Raw genomic sequence first — 20685 nt, forward strand, 5'->3', positions numbered from 1 at the left:
TGCTTGCAAATCCTGAGACCCGTCCAGGGCTGTTTTGTCTGGTTGATCCAGCTGGTTGGGGCTGGGTGGCTTGGTGCGTTTCCCACTTTTCGCTGCCCTTGAAAATAAAGGCTCTTTCCGGGCAGTGTCTTTGCTTCATTTCTACCCAGGGCAGCTTCTGTTCACCATCTCAGCAGGCCCTGCCTTCCTTCTACCCGGGGAGACAGGGCCATGTGCACAGGGCAGTCGCTGCTCAGTAACAAGGGGCAATGGTGTGTGGAAGAGGATCACTCTGGGCACCAGAGTTTCAAGCCACAGCAACACCCAGACAGAAAGAGTCTGATTAAGTCTGAAGAAACAAACCTCCGGGCCGAACTGAGAGCACCTGGCCTTTGGCCTGAGTGGTGCACCGATATCCAGGGCACTGCAGGGTGTTTCTGTTAGGAGGAGAAATGTGTCAGGGAGATTCTCGGTGCAATTGTGCTTGCTCACAAAAGTGTGCCATGTCCCATTTGCCTGACCCCAAAGAAACAAACGGCAGCAGGCAGCTTCCTGGCTGCAAAATCCCCACACTGTGCTCCCAGTGAGCTCTATGCCCAAGCAACTGTCTCGGGAACAACCCTACCCTGGTACCTGCTGCAGTTGCGACCAAGAGGAGCAACATTGGAGCCAGCGGCTGCAGTGCAGCAGCCCAGGATGCCATCCTGACTGGAGAGACAGAGACATACCCAGAGCTCATCCCTTGGGGGGCAAAGGCAGCTGGAGGAGCCATGGGGCTGTACCACTCCCATGGCTCGGCTCAGCTGGGGTCACTCAGGGCAGCGCCCAGGTCTCCAGCCGGCCGGCACCAGCTCTGGGTCCAGCACCCTGTTCCACGGTGGGAACAGGCTCTAAGGGAGACCTCCCCAAGGGAATGGGGCCCCCATTACAGGATCACACTGAGAATGGTGCCCCCTAGAGGAGCTGTGGGAAATTGTGCCCCCATTATAGGATTCCACGTGGCAAGAGTTCCCAAACTGTGGGCCATGGCCCAAAGGTGGGCTGCTACGCAGTCCTGGCTGGTCCCCCGTGGGCAGAGTTGGGGGCTACATGGGGAGTATTGACACCCCCAGAACTGCATACGTGGGCAGAGTGGTGACTGGTGACAGTCCCCACCCAGGGCTGGAGGAGCCCAGTGCCCCCAGTGGGTGGCAGAGGGCAAAGCAGGGCTGCTGGGTGATGGGCAGAGGCGAGGAGAAGAGGCCAGACCACGAGAGGCGGCTCCTCCCAGGGTGGCTGGAGGAGGCTGGATGGTTCACAGCCATTCCTGCTCCAAACCGCCACACCCCCAAGAGCCATTACTGTCGCGGCCCCTGGGATCGGGACTTGGCGGTGGGTGATCAGGACCATCAAGGTGATGGCTGGGCCCGGCCAAGCATCTGCCTCGGCCAGGCCTGAGGGAAAATGGCAGCCTGGGTGGGAGCTGCGGAGCATCCTGCAATTGGAGGAAGGTCCCCAGTGGTGAGTCTGACCCAGCTCCAGGTGCAGCCCGTCCGGAGGAAGAGGAGACATCCTGTCCCTCCCCAGCCCAGCCAGGACCGGCAGCTAGAACAGAGCACATCGGAGCCTGCAGCCAGGGCGCCAGAGGTGCGGGAACTGGGGATGCGATGGGTGCTGAGCACCCCCCAGTTTCACTGGGCAAAGTTTGCTTGCGCTCTCAGAACGACATGAGCCTGACCTGGGTGCTGGAGCTGGGCTGCACCCGTGTGGTGAGAGCGGGAATTGCGCTTTTTCACATGGCTTTTGAACAGTTTCATTAGCTAGGGGGGAATGTTTGGGAGCCCCGTCATAGGGAATGGTGTCCCTCATAGAGGCCCCCTGAACCCCTGAGCATGGACCCCACTTTCTGCACTCCCTGGGACAGGGTCTCATTCCCAGCGAGCCCCATTCACTCGCCATCGCTCCCCGTGGACCCATCCAGGACTGGGTCAATGTTCCTCGCCCCAGTGACTCCCACTGACCTGAGCCGATTCCCCAAGCGCAGGATCGGGGCCCAGAGCCTGAACCCGTCACTCTCACCCGGGCTTTGCCCAGGGAGCGGAGGGCTCCTGCCTGGGGCTGCAGGGCAGCAGGGGGCAAAGTGCAGTTCCTGAGGGATGGGCTGCCCTGTCCCCGCCTCATGGCATCATCTGTGGGACGTGGGGATGGGCAGCGCTGGGACTGGGGTCCCTGCAGGCGGGGCTGTGTCTGTGTTCAGTTCGCACCCCCTTGGTGTGGGGAGAAGCGGAGGTATTAGATAGCCAGGGCCAGAGCCCCTATGGGTGTCAATCAGCCCCGCTTCACTGCAGTGAACCTCCCATGTCCAGGAGGCCCCCTAGTGGCCACATGCAACAAATCAAAGCAACACGGCGGGAGGGGGGAGGAACGCATGGAGCCGTGACACCAGATCCCCCGTCTGACGGGAGCTGGGCCAGTCCCCAGGTCACTCACCATCCTGCTCCTGAAACAGGTGCGGGGCACTCGGCACTGGGCAGACGCTGCCAACATAGAACTGGGTCTCAGGTGCCGCTTGCTTAACTGTGTGCAGGACGGGGCTGCCTGTGCCCTGGGGCCAGGCCAGAGGGACGCCTGCACAGGGGCATAAGTGTCATTCAGGGGACGTCCTGGGCCGGACAAGCAGTTAAAATCAAATGGTGAATTTGGAGGTGAGCTGGGGTGAAATCTCTGGGCTCCCGAGTCAGCTGCAACGTGCCGAAGATTCTCTCTGGTTCCAACCCGAATTGCTTATGAAGCCAAGCGGTGCTGTGTGCGCTGGAGAGTTTATTCAGCTAACGAGCAAAGAAAAACCGAATCAGAAGGACACGGCGTGGAGGGGAAACCCCTGCAAGCCCTCCCCAGCTAACGAAGGGTCCAACCAGCCCTGCCCCAAACCAAGGGCAAAGCACGACTGGCAACATAAGGCGACACCTGCATTAAATCAAGTCAATCCACAGGGTGAACACAGCCCAGGGCTGGTCCCTTAATGCGCAAACGGGTGTCCAAAGGGGGCTCGCCACACCCCAAGGCAGCATCACTTACAGCCGCAGGGGAGATGGGCTAGCACAGAAACCACATTGGGTTACACCTGTCTACACAACAATCCCAGAGGGCAATTGTTGCTTCCTCTGTCCCTGTTAGACAGGGGGATTGATCGGTCGCCCCCAAACACAGGACAGGCTTCACCCACAGCGCCTCTGTCTCCCTTTGGTCAGCGTAGGGGGCTCAGTCTGTGTCTGGGCCAGTCTCGGTTCCTCACTCTCTCCCCTCCGGTGACTGGTCGCTTGGCAAGAACCGCCACCAGCTGCCCTCCATCTCTGCGCGGGTATCGCTCTGGGCCGGGATTTGGGCAGACACCAGAAGGGGCTGGAGCAAAGGCGCCGCCAGCCAGAGACGTTTGCTGTGAATGGCCGAGGGAAGCGGAGCAGAGTGTGATGCAGCCACCGGTCACTCGAAGCCCTCTCCCACCCGGGGGCAGGTGAATTCCCGGGACAGGCTCCGGGGCCGGGGGGAGCCGGGATGATCAGCCGGGCCCTCACCATGGCAGTGCCAGTGCAGCAGCAGAGTTCACAATTCAGTCCACACCAGCCCCTCACGGTGCCCTCAGGTCTGCCCGGGCAGAGCCACGTCCCCAGACACCCAGGCAGCAGGCCCCAGCTGTCCAGAAAGCAGGGGGGCACTGAGGGTCTGTGTGAGTGCGGGAGCTGGAAGCAGGGGGCCATGGCTGCCAGGGGGAGCAGGACTGGGCCGTGCGGCATGTAGGCAAGGGGACAGAGACAGGAGCAAAGCCCAGCAATATGCAGGCTGCGAAGGGCTGGATTTTAACACCCTTTTCTCTAGGCTTTCGCGGCTCCGGGTGCAGGGGGGGCTCTGGAGTAGTCACGCAGCCACGTCACGCATGTTAATGCCAGGATCTTGACTGACCCGTGGATCTTCTCGCCCAACGTCTCTTCCTCCCCCTCCAGCCCTTCTCTGCTCCCCGCCTGCCGGCTCTGGAGAAAGGCGGGGGGAGCAAGGCCAGGGCTGGGGTCCCTGCTTCATCAGATGGGTGCCCATCTGGAACGAGCCAGAGCGAAGGGAGGCTGGATTAGAGTGGTGTTTGGCTTGTCCGGGGAGCCCCATCCCTGGGGGAATTAGAGCCCCGTACCAGGGGCTACGGCTGAGACTCGGGATCCTGGAAGTCCAACGTGAGAAATGGAAGCATCCGGAGCTCCAACTGAGATTTGGGACCCAAAGCGCCAGGCGCTGCACAGACCCATGACAACAGACAGGCCCTGACCCAAGCAGTTCAGAATCCAAATTGACCAGACTGACACTGGACAGGAGGGGAAACTGAGGCACGGCCAGGGGACAGGACACGCCCCTGCCCATCCAGTGCGGGCGGGTGGAAGAGCTGGGAACAGAACCCAGGTGTCCAATGCCACAGGCCAGGGTGGCGCTTTCTGTCAGTCCGGCCTCGCTGAGGAATCTCGAGTTGGGCACCCAAAATCCCGGGTCATTTGGGGGAAATTTGGTCAAAGTCACAATGGGTCAAAAGGAGCCGGGAAGGGGGGTTCCTAATCAAAGACATCCCCCCAGAGCACATTGTGCCCCCGCAACACACCCACCCCCCCGAAGCTCCCATCAGGCCCCGGCTCTCCAACCCGCCCCAGAATAACTGGGAATTGGGACCCACAGAGCCACACAGCCCCCTGCAGGTCACCCCGCCCAGTTCCCACATGCCCTGGGGCCGGGCAGTGCCAGAGCCCTCCCACAGCCTGCCCTGCCACTGGGCCACACCCTGGGGGGGGTCCGCTGGTCTGAGAGGGCTCTGCTCCCCCTCCCCCAATCTGGACCTGTAGCTGCCTCCCCTAGTGCCTTCGGGTTTGCTCCCCTCCACTGGGGTCAGTGATGGGGACATCGGGTCTTGTGAGTGATGGCGCCAAAGATGGCCACTCCTCCTCCGCCCGCTGAAAGGGACAGACTGTAAGGGACCCACCCAAGGGCCTACGTGACCCCCACAGTGTGGGGGAAGAGCACACAGGGGACATGCTGACCCCTTGGGCTCACAAGCAGGGAGGCCCTGACTCCGCACAGGCTGGACCCTTGATGTCAGTGTGGCCAAGCAGGCAGGGCTTGGCCAGTCACCCCCACGGGCTCTGGCCCAGGTCACCCCAGCCCCACAAGCTGGGGATCCTTGCACCTCCCCTGGCCCTGTTTACACGTCCCCCCACAGAACAGTAAGGAGCACAGCAGGATGCTCATGCTGCCCCAAAAGAGGTCTTGCTGACCCAGACCTTGCAATGAAGGGCCATGGGGCAGCAAAGTGGGGGGTCTGTAAATTCCCCACTTAGGTCTAAAGGTTTGGCTACACTAGGGGATCCCAAGGGCTGGGAAGACTCACTCCATGGGCTGTGGTGATGCTGGAGTTAGGTGGGGGACATTTGTCCAAAAAATGGGGTTATCTCCCCTCAAAAATGCCTTTTCCTGCTCAGAAAAATGGCAGTTTTCACAAGACACCTGGGACTGTGCAAAGTTTCCTTTTTGGCGAAAACTTCTGTGACTTTTGCCATCGATATTTCGACAGAAAACATTCCCAGGATCTCGCAGTTATTGGAAACTGGGCATTTTCTGTGGGCCAGAAAGCCCGGCTTTTGGTAAATGGTGACAGAACCATTCCTAGGAATGTTCTGATTAAAACATTTTGCAAAAGCTTTGGGGGGCAATGGCCCTCCCCAAAATTGGCCCATTTTCACCCTGCAAAAGGGGAACAACAGGGAAACAGCCATGTTTCCCCCCCCCCCCATCCCCAAGGCTGGGCTTGTTGTGTTTAACAGCCCAGTACTCAGCCACCCAAACGCCCTGGGATGTGACGCTGCCCAGCTGCAATTTCCAGTCTATCTACTCACCATACTGCTCTGGCCCCTTTACCACAGCTCACAAGGTATTTCCGCTCCTAACTCCCTGTGCAGCAGGACAATTATCCTCATTACACGGGTGGGGAAACTGAGGCATGGGGCTGCTATGTGACTTATCCAAACTCACACAGGAAGGCTGGGCCAGAGCAGAGAATTCATCTCATAGTGACCAAGTCCCAGGCTAGGTAGGTAACCACTGGGTCACCCTTCCATGCAAGATGCCAACAGCAGTTCTGTGCAGAAACTCTACTGAACTCAGAGCTGGGCATCTCTCTCCCTCTGGGCACCCCAGCCAAGTGTCTGAGGCTGCATTCATGTCCCAACACAGTGGGGCTGCCTGGGGTCGACCAGCCCTAGAGAATGCTGGGTCCCCATAGGCCAAGCTGGGCAGCAAAGTCCCATGTAGCTCTTCCCTTCTCCTCCCCGGCCCCTACCTGAGTCCAGACAGTACATGCGCTTCTGGTCCACGTCATAGTTTCTAGTCAGAGAACACCAGGGCCTCTTGCTGGCATCCCCGTCTGCCGTGCAGCCCTGGTAGGTCCGGTTCTGGTAGGTGAACGGAAAGGTGCAGAGAGCTGGGGAATTGCCAGCCAGTACTGGGGAGACAGAGACAGGGAAGGGGACAGCGTGAGGCAGAGGTTAAGTCACTGCATTCAGAGTTAGGACTCCTAGGTTCCCTGCTGGGGACCTTGGGCGAGTCACTTCCCCTTTCTGTTCCTGTCACCTCTCTTGACCGTAGGTCAGTTAGACTGTGAGCTCTTTGCGGCAGGGACTGGCGCTCACTCTGTGTCTGTGCAGCAACAGGGCCCTGACCTCGGTCGGGCTCTGTGCAGCACCTGGCACGATGGGGCCCGGTGACATAGAGGCCCATCGGGGAGGCACTGCAGTGGGTCAGCAGTGCCCATCAGGCCTGGCATACTCACTACACCTCACACACCTGGCAGAATCTGCAGCTAACCGGTGTCACGGGCGGATCACGTACAAACGGGCAACACGCTGGTCCTGAAAATGGTTGCATGGGCTGTGTACAAAGAGTTATAAAGAGGGGCTGGAATGACGTTCCTCAGATGCGTTTGGCAAGCAATGAATAAGCCCTAGAGTAAGGAATGGGCATTAGCTTCTCTGGCCAGCCTGCTCCTCAGGCAGAGACAATGACGATCCATTTACATCTAAGGTAAACAAAGCCATCAAGCTACCAAGCCAGGGAGAAGACAGCCCAGCCTCTGCAGGAGAGAGAAACTGGCTGGGCCCACATTGCACAGAATACATTGCAAAGATTTGCAGGGCTATAAAAAGAAGGAGAGAGAAACCCATGGGGTTATCCATGACTGGGCAGACACAGGAGGCTGGGACTCCTGGACCTCTGTGAAAAGTGGATCCTTCAGCCAAAGGGGTGACATCTCTGGGAACTGAGCACAGGTGAGAAACCTGCTTAGGCGAAGACTGTAACTGGCTGAAATACAGTTCTAGCCTGAGAAGCGTGTTTCTACTGGTGTTTGTTCGTGACCATTTCTGTCCTTACTCCTTCAGCTTGCATCACTTGAACCCGTGTCCTTCTCTTCATAAACTTGTTTTACTTTTACAACAGACCAGCTCAGTGCTTGGATTGATGCAGGGGGGTTGTCAGGTGTTTCTCACCATAAGTTACCGGACAAACACTCCATTAGTGGCAGTGTGCAAGGATATACCAGCATGTCACCAGCCCCAGCCTCTGGCTGTCAAGTTCAAATCCTTCTCTGGGAGGGACCCTTGCGCTGTTAAACTTATAAAACCCCAGAGCCGCCTTATAAGCCATGCCTGGGACATGGGTCTGCCTCATCCTGCTCAGCTCCTGGGCACGGTTTGGGGTTGGAAGCTGTATGGGCAGATTCAGTATTGCCAGCCCCACACATTCAGCAACAGGGACTCTGGCCCCCAAAATCAGGAGGATCTTAACAAACAGTGGGAGGGTCTTCTCATTCCCTGGCTGGTTCCCGGACCATTCTCCCAGTCCTAGCTTCTCCCTGCAGCCCCAAGGGACAGAAACCTCCTTTCTCCATTTAAACAGAAACTTGAGTTTCTCCCACAGTCACAGGACTCCAGGAGCTGAGGTTTGACAAGCACATGAGGTTTATGTTCTGGGTTTGCACAGCACCTAGTGCTACCATAATACACCTAATAAATAATGTACAGCACCTAGCACACTGGAATCCTGGCCATGAGTGGGGTTTCTAGGCCCTACCGTAGCACACCTAATAAATAGTAAGAATAACGATAAATGTGGGGAGACTTGGGATAAACCCGGTACAGACACCAGAGCTGGGAATGGGGTCTGGCATCTCTGCTCAAGCATCTTGGGCTGAAATATCCCCAGCAGTGTCACCCTGTGACCAGACATGCCTGCACCGGGAGGAGGGTGCTGTAGGGATCCCATCTGGGATTCCACTCAGGGAGGCTGCGAGGTGAGTGGCCCCTGACCACACTGCACTGACCCCCTTCCCACCCCACACCCCATGCTGCCCATCCTTATGGGTGTTGAGACAGTAGCTCCAGAGCTGGTCCCAGTCGTAGTTCCCAGTGGTGGCGCACCAGAACCTGCGTGGCTTGGCAGCCTCGTCGGTGCAGGTGTAGAACGCCCGGCCCCGGTACACGAAGGGGAAGATGCAGGGCTGGCCGCCTGTGTTGCCTCCATATTCTGGGAGGGGAGAGACAGGGATTGTCACCCTCTGGGACCTGCCTGACGTCCCATTTCATTGCTTGGTGCTGCTGGCGCAGACAGCAGCAACCCGATCTTGCTGAGCGACAGATGGGCGCATTCGGCCTCCTGCCCTGTCCCCAGCTGTCTGTGGCTGGCCCGACAGGATGGGAGAGAGCCGGACACATGGACAGAGATGTGAGGCCCCAGGATGGTCTGAAGCTTTATGGCCCTTGCTCATGAGGCAGGGAATTGGCAACTTCACCCCATCAGCCCCAGTGTGAGACAAACCAACCCCACCTGGACAGGGCCAACGCTCCAGTCTGGAGTCTGCACGGCCCTCGTCATCTCTCATTCCCCACCCGTCTGTCCTGGCCCTCCACATGCCCCATCCCTCACCCCCGTCTGCCCCAGCTCTCACCACCTCCCATCCCTGTCCCGATCTGGCCCAGTGCCCTCACCACCTGCCATCCCCCAGCTTTGTCTGCCCCACCCCTCACCATGTCCCATCTCCATCTGCCCAGCCTTCTCCACATCCCATCCTCACCCCATCTTCCCCACCCCTCGCCACTTCCCATCCCCCACCCCCATCTGCCCACCCCTCACCACCTCCCATCCTGTCTCCTGTCTGCCCCAGCCCTCCTGGCTCAGCCCCATGGAGTTTCTTTTAAAGGCAATATTGAATGAATCAGCTGAGTCCCACCTGGTGCCACCTTCCCTGGGCTGGGCATGGGGAGAGCAGGAGTGGCACACCCCCTGCAGCATGGAGGGGAGTGTGAAGAATGGGGCTATAAACTCCCTCTGGCCCCCACTTCCTTCCTGCCCCATGGAGCCCAGGGAGGTGCCCTCTTCCCTCATCTCACATACACACTGAGCGGGGCTCAGCCCCTCCAGCTGTGGGCAGTCATGTCTCATACACTCCCCTGCCCTGGGCACATCACATGGATGACTGACCGTTGCCATAATCCCTGTAATCCCACAAACCCATGTTGTGTCCACCAGAGGAAGATTCCCTTCCAGTACATCATAGCTAAGGTGAAGGTGCACTGGGCTGGGAGCCAGGAGCTCTGCTCCCATGTCTGCTGTATAGTGCACATCACAGCCCTTGTTACTGATCAGGGCCCTGTACCCCAGGCTGGCAGCCAGCTATGAGCCCCCAACCCTCTCCAAATCAGCTGCACAAGGCCACTTCAGGCAGAGGTGGGATGAGAATCCAGCTCTCTATGTGTCAGACACAGAGCCTTTCACACTGAATGTGCCACATATAGGTGCCATTGTTAGCCTCCCTTTAACCACAGTCACAGTCCTCTCCCAGAGCCGGGGGGAGAAATGAGGAGCCCCCATCTCCAGTATTCTTCAGCTTGCCAGCAAATCACTGTGTGTCCCAGGGTCAACTGTGTGTCATGTCCCCCTCTTGCGGTGGCTCCGCATAAAAGCTCCGGCTTGCTCTTGGAGCTCAAGTGCTAACGCTCAGCCCTGGGGAGCTGACGGATCAAAGCTCACACTGGGCTGATGATCCCTGAGGCAGTTTCTGATCTTAAAACGACCCTCCAAGTTTATTTCATTCTCTCAGGGAGCAAACTTCCCTTGACCCAGGCTGGAGCGCTAGAAATGGCTGTGATGTTATGGACTTGAACTGGGACCGTATAGATCATTGTTGCAACCAAGGTCCTGTAGTGGCACCAAATTCTGTATTAAGGGGGTCAAATGAGGTGTCTAAGACAAGGTTATGGTTTGCTGGTTATGATTATGCTATCTGTATGCATGTAGCATTTTTGTATTTAAAGTTATAATTATTGGCTCTACACCATCAGTATTTCAAACTTATGCTATGCTTCTGGGTGACACCCCGGACAAGTTGGCATCAGCTCTGCCTAGCCTGTTTGATGGTCCATTAAGGACCATCAGCTACACAACTGACCCACTGAGAGAAGGCAGACACACCTTGTGTCTCGGCAAGGCATGCAGGGACATGCCTATGGACAGAACTCTGAGGTTTTTCCAGGCCATGTGCTGGGTAGCTTGTCTTTGGAACAAAGAAAGAGGCCACATGGCAAGATACTACAAAAGGCTGATGCCTCATCCCCATCTGGTCTTCAGTCCTGCTTCATACCTCTGGAAGGACTTTGCTACAAACTGAAGCTCTAAACAAAGGACTGAAGGACCCATCCCAGCTGTCGATGGACTCCAGGGACTTGATTTGAAGCTTCACTTTATATATCACTGCCACAAGCCTGAACCAAGAACGTTGCCATCACTGGATGTCATTGATTCCACTTAACCAACTCTAGCTCTCATCGTCAGCTTTTTCCTTTTATGAATAAACCTTCAGATTTTAGATTTTAAAGGATTGGCAACAGCGTCATTTGTGGGTAAGATCTGATTTGTATATTGACCTGGGTCTGGATCTGGGTCCTTTGGGATCAGGAGAATCTTTTTTCTTTTACTGGGGTCTTGGTTTTCATAACCATTCATCCCCATAACGAGCGGCACTGGTGGTTATAGTGGGAAACTGGAGTGTCTAAGGGAATGGCTGGTGTGACTTGTGATTAGCCAGTGGGGTAAAACCAAAGTCCTCTCTGGCTGGCTGGTGTGGTTTGCCTTAGAAGTGGAAAAATCCCAGCCTTGGGCTGTGACTGCCCTGCTTGAAGCAATTGGTCCTGAACTGGCACTCTCGGTTGGGTCCTGCCAGAACCAGCATCGTTATACTGGCCAGTGACGGTGCCATGTGCGACCAGCCCAAGTGTCCTGCACGGCCCTTTGCCTTGCCTTCCCTTAGGCATGGGGTGTGGGCTCCTTCGCCAGCAGCCTGAACAGCTATTGCCAGAAGCCATCTGGTCTGGAACAGGAGCTGCCTGAGGACAAGCTGAAGAGCATGCTGTGATAAATGAAGGGGGCTGGGGGGTGGGGATTGCTCCCTTTGATGGACACCTAACCAGCCAGTTAGCTGTAAAATCCCTCCTGGTAGCTGTTCTCTACTTGCTTTACCTGTAAAGGGTTAAAAAGTTCCCCAGATAAGGAAAAACCGGGCACCTGACCAAAAGAGCCAATGGGAAAGCTAGAACTTTTAAAAAATTGGGAAAGAAACTTTTCCCTTTGTCTGTTGTTCTCCGGGCTGCAGGGACGGAGCAGCAATGCTGTAAGCAGGAATGCTGTGTAAGGTTTGAACCAGGTATGAAAAAGTATCTTCCATACCTAGAAGAAATTATTTGGATGGGGAATGTTTAGTTAGAGAGAGCAGGGGGGAGAGGGGAGAGCAGAGGATGTAGGGGAGAGCAGGGGACACCTTCGGAGGGTTGGGGGGGATGACGCGGCAGGGGGATCTGTCAGAGAGTTGGGGGAATGGCAGAGCATGGGATGCCCTGGGAAGAGTGAGGGATGGTGGCACAGGGGGTGCACTCAAAGGCGTGGGGGATGGTGGGGCAGAGGCTGCCATTGAAGGGTTGGGGGGATGGCAGTTCAGGGGAAGCCATAGGAGGCAGTGGGGAAGGCAGGGCAGGGGGAACTGTCAGAGGGAGGGGGGATGGTGGGGCAGGGGGCACTGTCAGGGTTTGGGGCACCCAGCACCGTTGGAGGGTTTGGGCACATGGGTGGGATGCAGGGAGTTGCGGGGAGTGGGACATTTCTTCTCTCAAGGCCTGTAATTTGAGGAGCTCCCCCCCACCCTGAATGATGAACACCAATAAAGTGTCAAAGAATCCTGGGACCTCGTGTCTCTGTCCATGTGTCTGTCTCCCTTCTCTCCGTCTGTGCATCTGGACTTTACACAGTCTGCGAGGCCTCCCAGTCTCCCTGGCAGTGCCCCCTTCATCGGGCCAGGCCTGGGCCCCCACTTTTTGCCTGGGGCTCCCCCTGAGCCCAGACCCTGGCACAGAGCTCACCCCTTTGGGAGCGAGGCAGGGCAGCCTTTGCCAGACACCCAGCTCGCTATGGATCACCCTGGCCATCTGCTGCCATCTGCTGGTGATGTGAGGTAGACACATGAAAAACACAGTGGGCAGACCCCAGTTTGCACGTTTCCTGCCGGCCCACCCCGGAGGGCAGCTCAGCAGAGGTTGAGAGGGGATCGGGGCAGATCTGCCCTGTGGGCTCTGGGAGGGTCCATGAGATTGGCTGGCACGTGCCATACCACGAAAACTGCTGGGCAAAGCGCTCTGGCTCCAGCGCTGGGCGCACGTCCACCTGCAGTGGGACGTGTAGGTGCCCCATCGTCCCACGGGGACCTGCAGCTCCCGGGCTGACGGGACGAGGCTCCAGTCAGTGGCTGGAGGCTCTGAGGTGCTGTGCTGGGGGTGGGGGATGGAAACAGGGGGCAGAAGAACCAGTTAGACAGAAACCGGGGCCTGCCCTGGCTTGGTGAGTCCTACAGGCCTGTTTGTTTCATCAGCTTCTCTCCTTGAGCCAGATTCACCTGCTAGTTAACCAGGCAGGGATTCGCTGACGTGAACAGGTGTGTGACAAAGGCCACGGCTAGGGTCAGGTGCCTGTCGCTAAAGCCCGAGCTTCATAAGAAAATTCAGAGGAGAAGAAACAGGTTTCTGTTCCGGGAAGGTGGCTCTAATCAAACACAAGAGAAACCCGATGAAGCTTTAAAATCTGGGCATTGTGCAGGGAAGGGATTGTAACAATCAGAATGAATTCTATTTAATGGAAAATTACAAGGATCGTTGCATCCCTCAATCAGGAAGTGACAGGGAAAGACTTGCGCTTCCTCCCCCCATTCCCATTGCCCAAAACTCTCCTTTCACGGCCTTCCCTGATAGACACCCAAGAACTATCCACCCCCAGCTCCACCGAACCTGCAGGGAAGGTAGAACCGACAGGGACCTCTCCTGGGTCCGGGCACGAGGATGATGCCAGTGCATGCACTGTGTGGCTGTGGGACGGGCTGCTGTAACGGAGATGTAAGCAGAGGGGTCACTGCTCAGGGGCTGCGTTAGTGGGGCAGTTCGGGGCACGTAGTGCACAATCTTCACTCACCTCCCAAAGCGCTCAGGGAAACTGGCTGTGGCCAGGAGCAGCCGGGCCTGCGCGGCACCAGTCGATCTGCCCAGGCTCTCCCCTGCCCTCTTGTGTGAACCAAACCTCACTGCCGTGGAGCAGGCTGACGAGGGACACCTACCCGTGGGCTGGCTGCCACCTCAGCCAACACTAAGGACTGGACCAACGACTCCAGGGCCATAGGCACCGATTCTGTGGGTGTTCCGGGGATGGAGCACCCACGGGGAAAAATTAGCTTGTGTGCCTCACCCACTGGCAACCAAGCAGTGAGAGGCAGGAAGTGAGATTTAAATAAATAAATTTCTTTACCTTCCTGGTTTCTGAGTTTCAGGTGCTCGCTCGGGTCACGGCTTCAAGTTTTTCTCTGCAGCCACCAGGGTGAAGAACTGCCTCTTTTGTAAGCTGGTGGCTCCCAAACATCTTCATGCTGTGCGCCCCCCCGCCTTTGTGCTCACCTCCGTTCACACAATCCCCGGGGGTCCGAGATAGAGCCCTGCAGCCCGACAGGACCTGAGGGCATGCGCTGGTTTTGGCTCGGGTCAGCCCCTTCCCTCGGCGCTGTGGCAGGAGCGTGCTGATAGGTCTCAGTGCTGCGAGGCAGCTGCCCTGCAGCGAGGTGGTGGTGGCAGACAGGGGTGGGGCACACACATCTTGTGATCACACACACCCCACCCCCGGAACAGGGTTCACTCACCGCTGTGGACAGCCCCTTGTGGCTGGGTCTGGGGATCAGCTCTTGCCTGGTCTAGCACCCCCTTCCGTTGCTTACTCCGCACGTGGCCCCTCTTGCGCTCTGGGGCTCAGCATGCTCTTTTGTGACTCAGCCCTCCGGCCTGGTCACTATGTAGCTTTCTCTTTCCGGGATATCAAAGTCTCATGGGTCCAGCTCTCCTGGTGACACTTTCACCAGTCCTGCAGCACTTCCTAATGGCTGGTAGGGGAACCTGGGCCTGCCCCCACTCCTTCAGGTTCCAATCAACCTGTGGAACTCACTGCCAGGGGATGTGGGGAAGGCCAAAACTATAACTGGGTTCAGAAAAGAACGAGATAAGTACCAGGAGGATCCATCAATAGCTATTAGCCAAGATGATCTAGGACCAACCCCGTGCTCTGGGAGTCACTGCACCTCTGACTGCCAGAGGCTGGGACAGGACGACAAAGGATGGATTGCTCAAAAGTTGCCCTGTTCTGTTCATTCCCCCTGAAGCACCTGGCACTGTCAGAAGACAGGACACTGGGCTGGATGGACCATTTGTCTGATCCAGTGTGGCTGCTTTCGTGTTATATGGCTTTTGCTCCTGCTGGGTTTCCTCTGCGGCCAGAGCGCTCCTGCAGGCTTTCTCCCTGCAGCTCCCTTCTGCAGCAAACTCCCTGACTTTACACCTTCCCCTTCTTCTCCCCCAGCAATTAGTAATTTATTGGACAAGCCAGGTGTGGCCTATAAGGTTAATTAGCCCCTTCACCCTTTCAGGGCTGGTGTGGGGTGAACACCCCATCACACCCTCCCCCAGTTCCCTTTCTTGACCCACAGTTTGGGAAATGTTTGCAACAATGAAAACTGAGATGCTGATGTAATCTAGTGGTGTCCTCAAGTGCTGGATCTTTGGTCTAAGCTTCTAGAAGGACCCACCAAAAAAGGACGACAACTCAGATGGCCACCAGAGTCCCCGGCTCCTTTTCCCGGCGCGAGGGGTTGAGTTTAGAGGCTGGCTAGCTGCTGAATTCGCCCTTCTCTTGAACTTCACTGCAGCCGCCAGCATCCATCAGAGAGATCCAACCAGCACTGGCTACTGAGAGCCCACTGAGCCCCTAGGAGGAGTTTAGACCAGGGGAACCAGAGAGCTTGGTTGGAGTCAGAAGACCATCTCACCCAGGGGTGGAGATACAGAAAGGAGTGTGAGAAAGTGGGAATTTTCTGCGTGATATGCCTGGCAGGGACTTACTTAGCTAGGAATTGCTACAAAACAGGGTGTGAAAAAGTTAAAGAGCCACTCCTGGGGTAGAGTGGGAGGTTTGAGGTGTGCAGGTCACGTGAGTGTCTGGGGTGCAATGAGCAGATCATTGAAGGGCTGGCTGAAACCAGCTCACACCGGTGGAGACAATGGAACAGTTGACACCTAACAATGGGAAACTCTGGCAGGTGGAGCGTTTGAATTCAGCAAGGGTCTGCAGGAGGAGGACAATGGATGTAGGGGTGACAGGAAGCTATAATAAGACCTGGCTTTTGTAGAGGCCGGGGAGCTCCCCTGTGACTGGGCAAAAAAGGGAGGAAGCCAAGATGGTTTCTTTAGCTTAAGGTAGTCCTGACTTGTCTGATTTGGACAATAGCTGAACATTTGCTCCTCTGTGCTAAGTTACGGACTTCACAATGCTGGATCCTGGCAGACTAATAAACCCTGCTCTGCTTGGAAGAGGCTGCCTGGTGTCGCTGCAAATACTCGTGGAGGTGCAACGGGCCCTGAAGAGGGAACAAGTCTCTGACCAGCCATCTATCTCAGGAGGGATTGCTGAGCAGGAGGGCAGGAGCCAGGGGCTCAGTCTCAGAGACATGGAGGTCACAGGGGCTGCGTTTCCCACCCTGAAGGAAAAGTGGGACCCCTTCTGGGTCAGGCCCACTGCAAAGGCTTTGGAAAAGTTGGGATGTAGCCCAAATCCTGTGGATCCATGACAAGGAGCCTTTTGTTTAAGCCGGCCAGCTCCACAACACACCATCTCAGGACATGCGGCATCAGCGTACCATCTGCCTCAGGAAGGCCCAGGGGATGGAGCTGGGATGGAAGGAGATTATGTGTGTTAGATGGTAGGGGACTGGCTTATTTCTCAATAATGATTAATGAACCTTGTCCCCTGACTTCCCCAGATCCTATTTTCCTGTTCTCAACAAAGTCCCCTCTCCCCTGGTTATGCTGTTATTCCTGATGAGTCATTCCTTGGCTGGAGTTTGTTTTATGGACTTTACTGTCCCCTGCATACAGGGCTTTACAGTCCTTGCCAGCTATTCAGATTGTCCTTGATTTCTCACAGGACAGCACTCCTAGGTCTTTGACCCTGAGTGGAGGCACCCAGAATCAGGAACCCAGGACCCAACCCACACTAAAAGCGTGGTGAAACTGGGGCAAATATTGGTGAGAGCAATGATCTGGGAGAGAAAATGCCACACATGATTCCAGAAGCTGCGGGTTTAAGAAAGTAGCATGAGGCTCATGATGGGAGTCAGTGATGCTCCCTAGAATGATCTCTTGCACTAATGAGACAGACAAAAAAGATGGTAGAAATAAAGTATCTTGGTCTTCCTTTTGCAGATGAGGCACAAAGAGATTCAGGCTTTTCTACACTCAGATTTTGTCCTGGTATAACTATGTTGGTTAGGGGAATATGATTTTTTTAGTGATACGATTGTGACACTTCCCGGGGACATCCCAGGTTGTGAGGCACTTTTCAACCATCGGCCTTTAGCTTGTGTGTGCCTGATGGGTGTCAGCTCCCTAATTCACTGGCAGTCCAAGCACTCCCCTCTCAGCCTACACAGGCCCCGCTGTTTCTCTGCAGGTTGGCAGTCAGCACACTCCGACCCTCAAGTCCTCCGAGCATCCCCCTGGAGAGACCAGCCCCTGTCCCCTGGATGCTGATGTTATTCGCAGACTCGCTGTAACAGTGCCCTCCAGCTTACCAGTTCCACCTCGCCACTTAACACACAGCACATCAGCAGGTTTGTTGTGAAACTGAGTATACGTTTATTGAACAAAGGGACAGAGATTCTACCAGTAGCAAGTATCGGAAACAGATAAAATATATATATAAAATATAAAATAAAACCACACCATGCATTCTAGAGCCGAGACTTATTTTGCAAGATACTTTGATGAGCAACCCTCATATGAAGTCCCTCCACCATTTCATAGCCCCATGTGGCTGGGAGCTTCCGTTCATGGGACAAGTCGTGCCCTCATGACATACGATGTTGTGTGGTTTCTTGCATTACCTGGTAGACCAGGCTAATTCTTTGATCTTAGTCAGCCCCCTGCTGATTGTTTTGTTCCTGTAGGCAGAGGTGCTGAGTTTCCCAGTTCTCGGGGGTGCTCGACCCCCCACTCTGCCCCAGGCCCCATCCCCACTCCACCCCTTCCCCCAAGCCCCCACCCCCACCTCGCCTCTTCCTGCCCCTGCTCCTACCCCACCTCTCCCAGTGCCTCCTGAATGCCACTGAACAGCTGATTGCAGCGGTCGGGAGGCTCTGGGAGGGAGGCGGAGGACTAGGAGCCGAGCAGCGGGGGCGGATGCGGAGTCAGCACCTATGCCTCTGGCTTCTCCCTCTTGTAAGTGTCACAATCTTTTGATGAGCATCAGGTTCACCATGCAAACAGACCGCCACCATGAAGCGGGCCATTCACAATGAGCAGACAGGGAGAGAAGCGTTAGTTACCCGTGCCTGAAAGCAACCGGTCCGAAACATGGTGACATAGAATCATAGAATATCAGGGTTGGAAGGGACCCCAGAAGGTCATCTAGTCCAACCCCCTGCTCGAAGCAGGACCAATTCCCAGTTAAATCATCCCAGCCAGGGCTTTGTCAAGCCTGACCTTAAAAACCTCTAAGGAAGGAGATTCTACCACCTCCCTAGGTAACGCATTCCAGTGTTTCACCACCCTCTTAGTGAAAAAGTTTTTCCTAATATCCAATCTAAACCTCCCCCACTGCAACTTGAGACCATTACTCCTCGTTCTGTCATCTGCTACCATTGAGAACAGTCTAGAGCCATCCTCTTTGGAACCCCCTTTCAGGTAGTTGAAAGCAGCTATCAAATCCCCCCTCATTCTTCTCTTCTGCAGGCTAAACAATCCCAGCTCCCTCGGCCTCTCCTCATAAGTCATGTGTTCTAGACCCCTAATCATTTTTGTTGCCCTTCGCTGGACTCTCTCCAATTTATCCACATCCTTCTTGTAGTGTGGGGCCCAAAACTGGACACAGTACTCCAGATGAGGCCTCACCAATGTCGAGGCCTTTACTTTACCTTAAGAACATAATTTTCAGTACAGATACGTGATGCCTTAAATATTATCCTTACACACATTTCACAATGATTATGGTGACCAGAGGGCAACTGGCTCTCAACAGAGACCTCACATTTTTAAGGTCAGGCTTGACAAAGCCCTGGCTGGGATGATTTAACTGGGGATCGGTCCTGCTTTGAGCAGAGGGTTGGACTAGATGACCTCCTGAGGTCCCTTCCAACCCTGATATTCTATGATTCTATGATTCACATGCCACCCCCTGGTGATTCATGATGCATATATCTGTCCCAGGGCATCCCTGTAAAACTCAGTGCAACCCCGCTTCCCAAGCCCTCTGCCAGCTGGCAACAAAGGGTCCCTGGGCTCCAGTAGTTATACTGGTATAAACCCTAGTGTGGATGCCATTATACTGGGATAAAGATGCCTTATACTGGTATAGCTTATTCACCTTCCTGCATGGGAATAACCATCCCAGTATAAAGTACTGTATACCTATATAACTATGTCCCCACTGTGGGGTGGGGGTGGGGGGGGGCTTGTGAGCCTCATAATCCAGATCCAAGGCTTTTGGGTCTAGACAAGGCCTGAGGGTGTTAGCCACCCTATTTCTACTTTGGGTGCCTGGAGGCTCTTGAAAAATCCCAGACTAAGTGACTAGCCTGAGGTCACACTGGAAATCGGTGGCAGTTTCATGAGATTGCCAATTGCTTCCTGAATATCTTTGTTCCTCAAGCTGTAAATCAGTGGGTTGAAGAGAGGGGTTAGAACTGCATAGACCACTGCCACCACCCTGTCGTGGTATGAAGGCTGGCTTCGTGCTGGGCGGATGTACATAAAACCAGTGGTGCCGAAAAAGGCCAGGACCATGGTCAGGTGAGAGGCACAGGTGGAGAAGGCCTTTCGCCGCCCTTCCGAACCCTGGATCTTGATGACAACGCTCAGGATCTTCACATAAGAGAAGAGGATGAGGGCGGTGGGGCCGAGGATGACCAAGGAGTGGAGGGCAAAGTCTATGGTGGTGCTGGTGGACACATCAGCACAGGCCAAGCTGAGCAGCGAGGGGAAGTCGCAGAAGAGGTGCTCTATGCAGTGCGCCCCGCAGAAGGGCAACATGAAGAGCAGGATGATTTCTGGCACAGGCCACATAAAGCCACACGCCCAGCACCCTGCCACTAGCCAGAGGCAACTCTTGGGGGTTATGGCGGATGGGTAGTGCAAAGGCTTGCAGATGGCCAAGTATCGGTCGTAGGCCATTGCCGTGAGCAAACAGGCCTCTGTAATACCCAATGCATGGAAGAAATACACCTGCAAGAGGCAGCCCCTGTAGGAGATGGGCTTCCTGCTATCCAGGAGGTTGGCCAACATCTTGGGGATGGTCACTGTGGTGTACCACACCTCCAAGAAAGACAGAATGGCCACAAAATAATACATGGGGACATGAAGATGCGGGTTGGCCCGGATAAGCATCAGAATGACAGTATTGCCACCAAGAATCAGTAAGTAGGTGAACAACAGGAGGTTAAAAAGCAGGAGGTGAAAGCGCTCGAGATCTGGGAACCCCACCAGGAAAAATTCAGCTTCCCATGTCTCATTGGTGGCTTCCATGTCCCCCGCTGGGCTGATCTGTAACGACGGCAAGGTAATAATAACAATATCTAGTGCTTTTCCTCAGTAGGACCCAGTTGTCCTGTGTTCCAGTCCCGCACACTAGCTACTGGGAAAAAACAATGTGGAAATAAGTTTTTGGCACCAGGTTAGAGCACAGTGCACAGGCCCTGGCTTCTTCTGGGCCTCCAGCGGGAGCTCAATCCCCCCCTCAACCCCAACCCAACCCCTTCCCCTAAGCCCCCACACCCGGCCCTCCTCTTCCACCCAGTTCTACCCCCTCCCCCGAGTGTTCCCACTACCCCCCCCAGCCTCCTACTTTCTACGGAACAACTGATTGGTGCTGGGAGGGAGGGAGGGGAGGAGTTGATCGGGGGGGGGGGCTGCCGGTGGATGGGAGGTGCTGGGGGGGGGGAGCTTGTCTGCCAGTGGGTGCTGAGCACCCACTATTTTTTTTCTATGGGTGCTCCAGGAGTTGGTGCCCATGCCACAGTGTTATAAA

At 55.6% G+C, this 20685-nt stretch overlaps 1 protein-coding gene across 1 annotated transcript; it reads right to left on the reverse strand.

Moving 5' to 3' along the window:
- Nucleotides 1-19232: 19232 nt before the first annotated feature.
- On the reverse strand, nt 19233-20183 carry LOC311511977 (olfactory receptor 6N1-like; the record flags this gene model as incomplete). Its single annotated transcript, XM_084612949.1, has 1 exon — nt 19233-20183. One exon carries the CDS (start codon nt 20181-20183, stop codon nt 19233-19235), a length of 951 nt encoding a protein of 316 aa, XP_084469075.1.
- Between the last annotated feature and the right edge of the window lie 502 nt (nt 20184-20685).

Source organism: Lepidochelys olivacea (assembly GCF_965140295.1).
Source record: "Lepidochelys olivacea isolate rLepOli2 genome assembly, chromosome: 23".
NCBI classification, from domain to species: domain Eukaryota; kingdom Metazoa; phylum Chordata; order Testudines; family Cheloniidae; genus Lepidochelys; species Lepidochelys olivacea.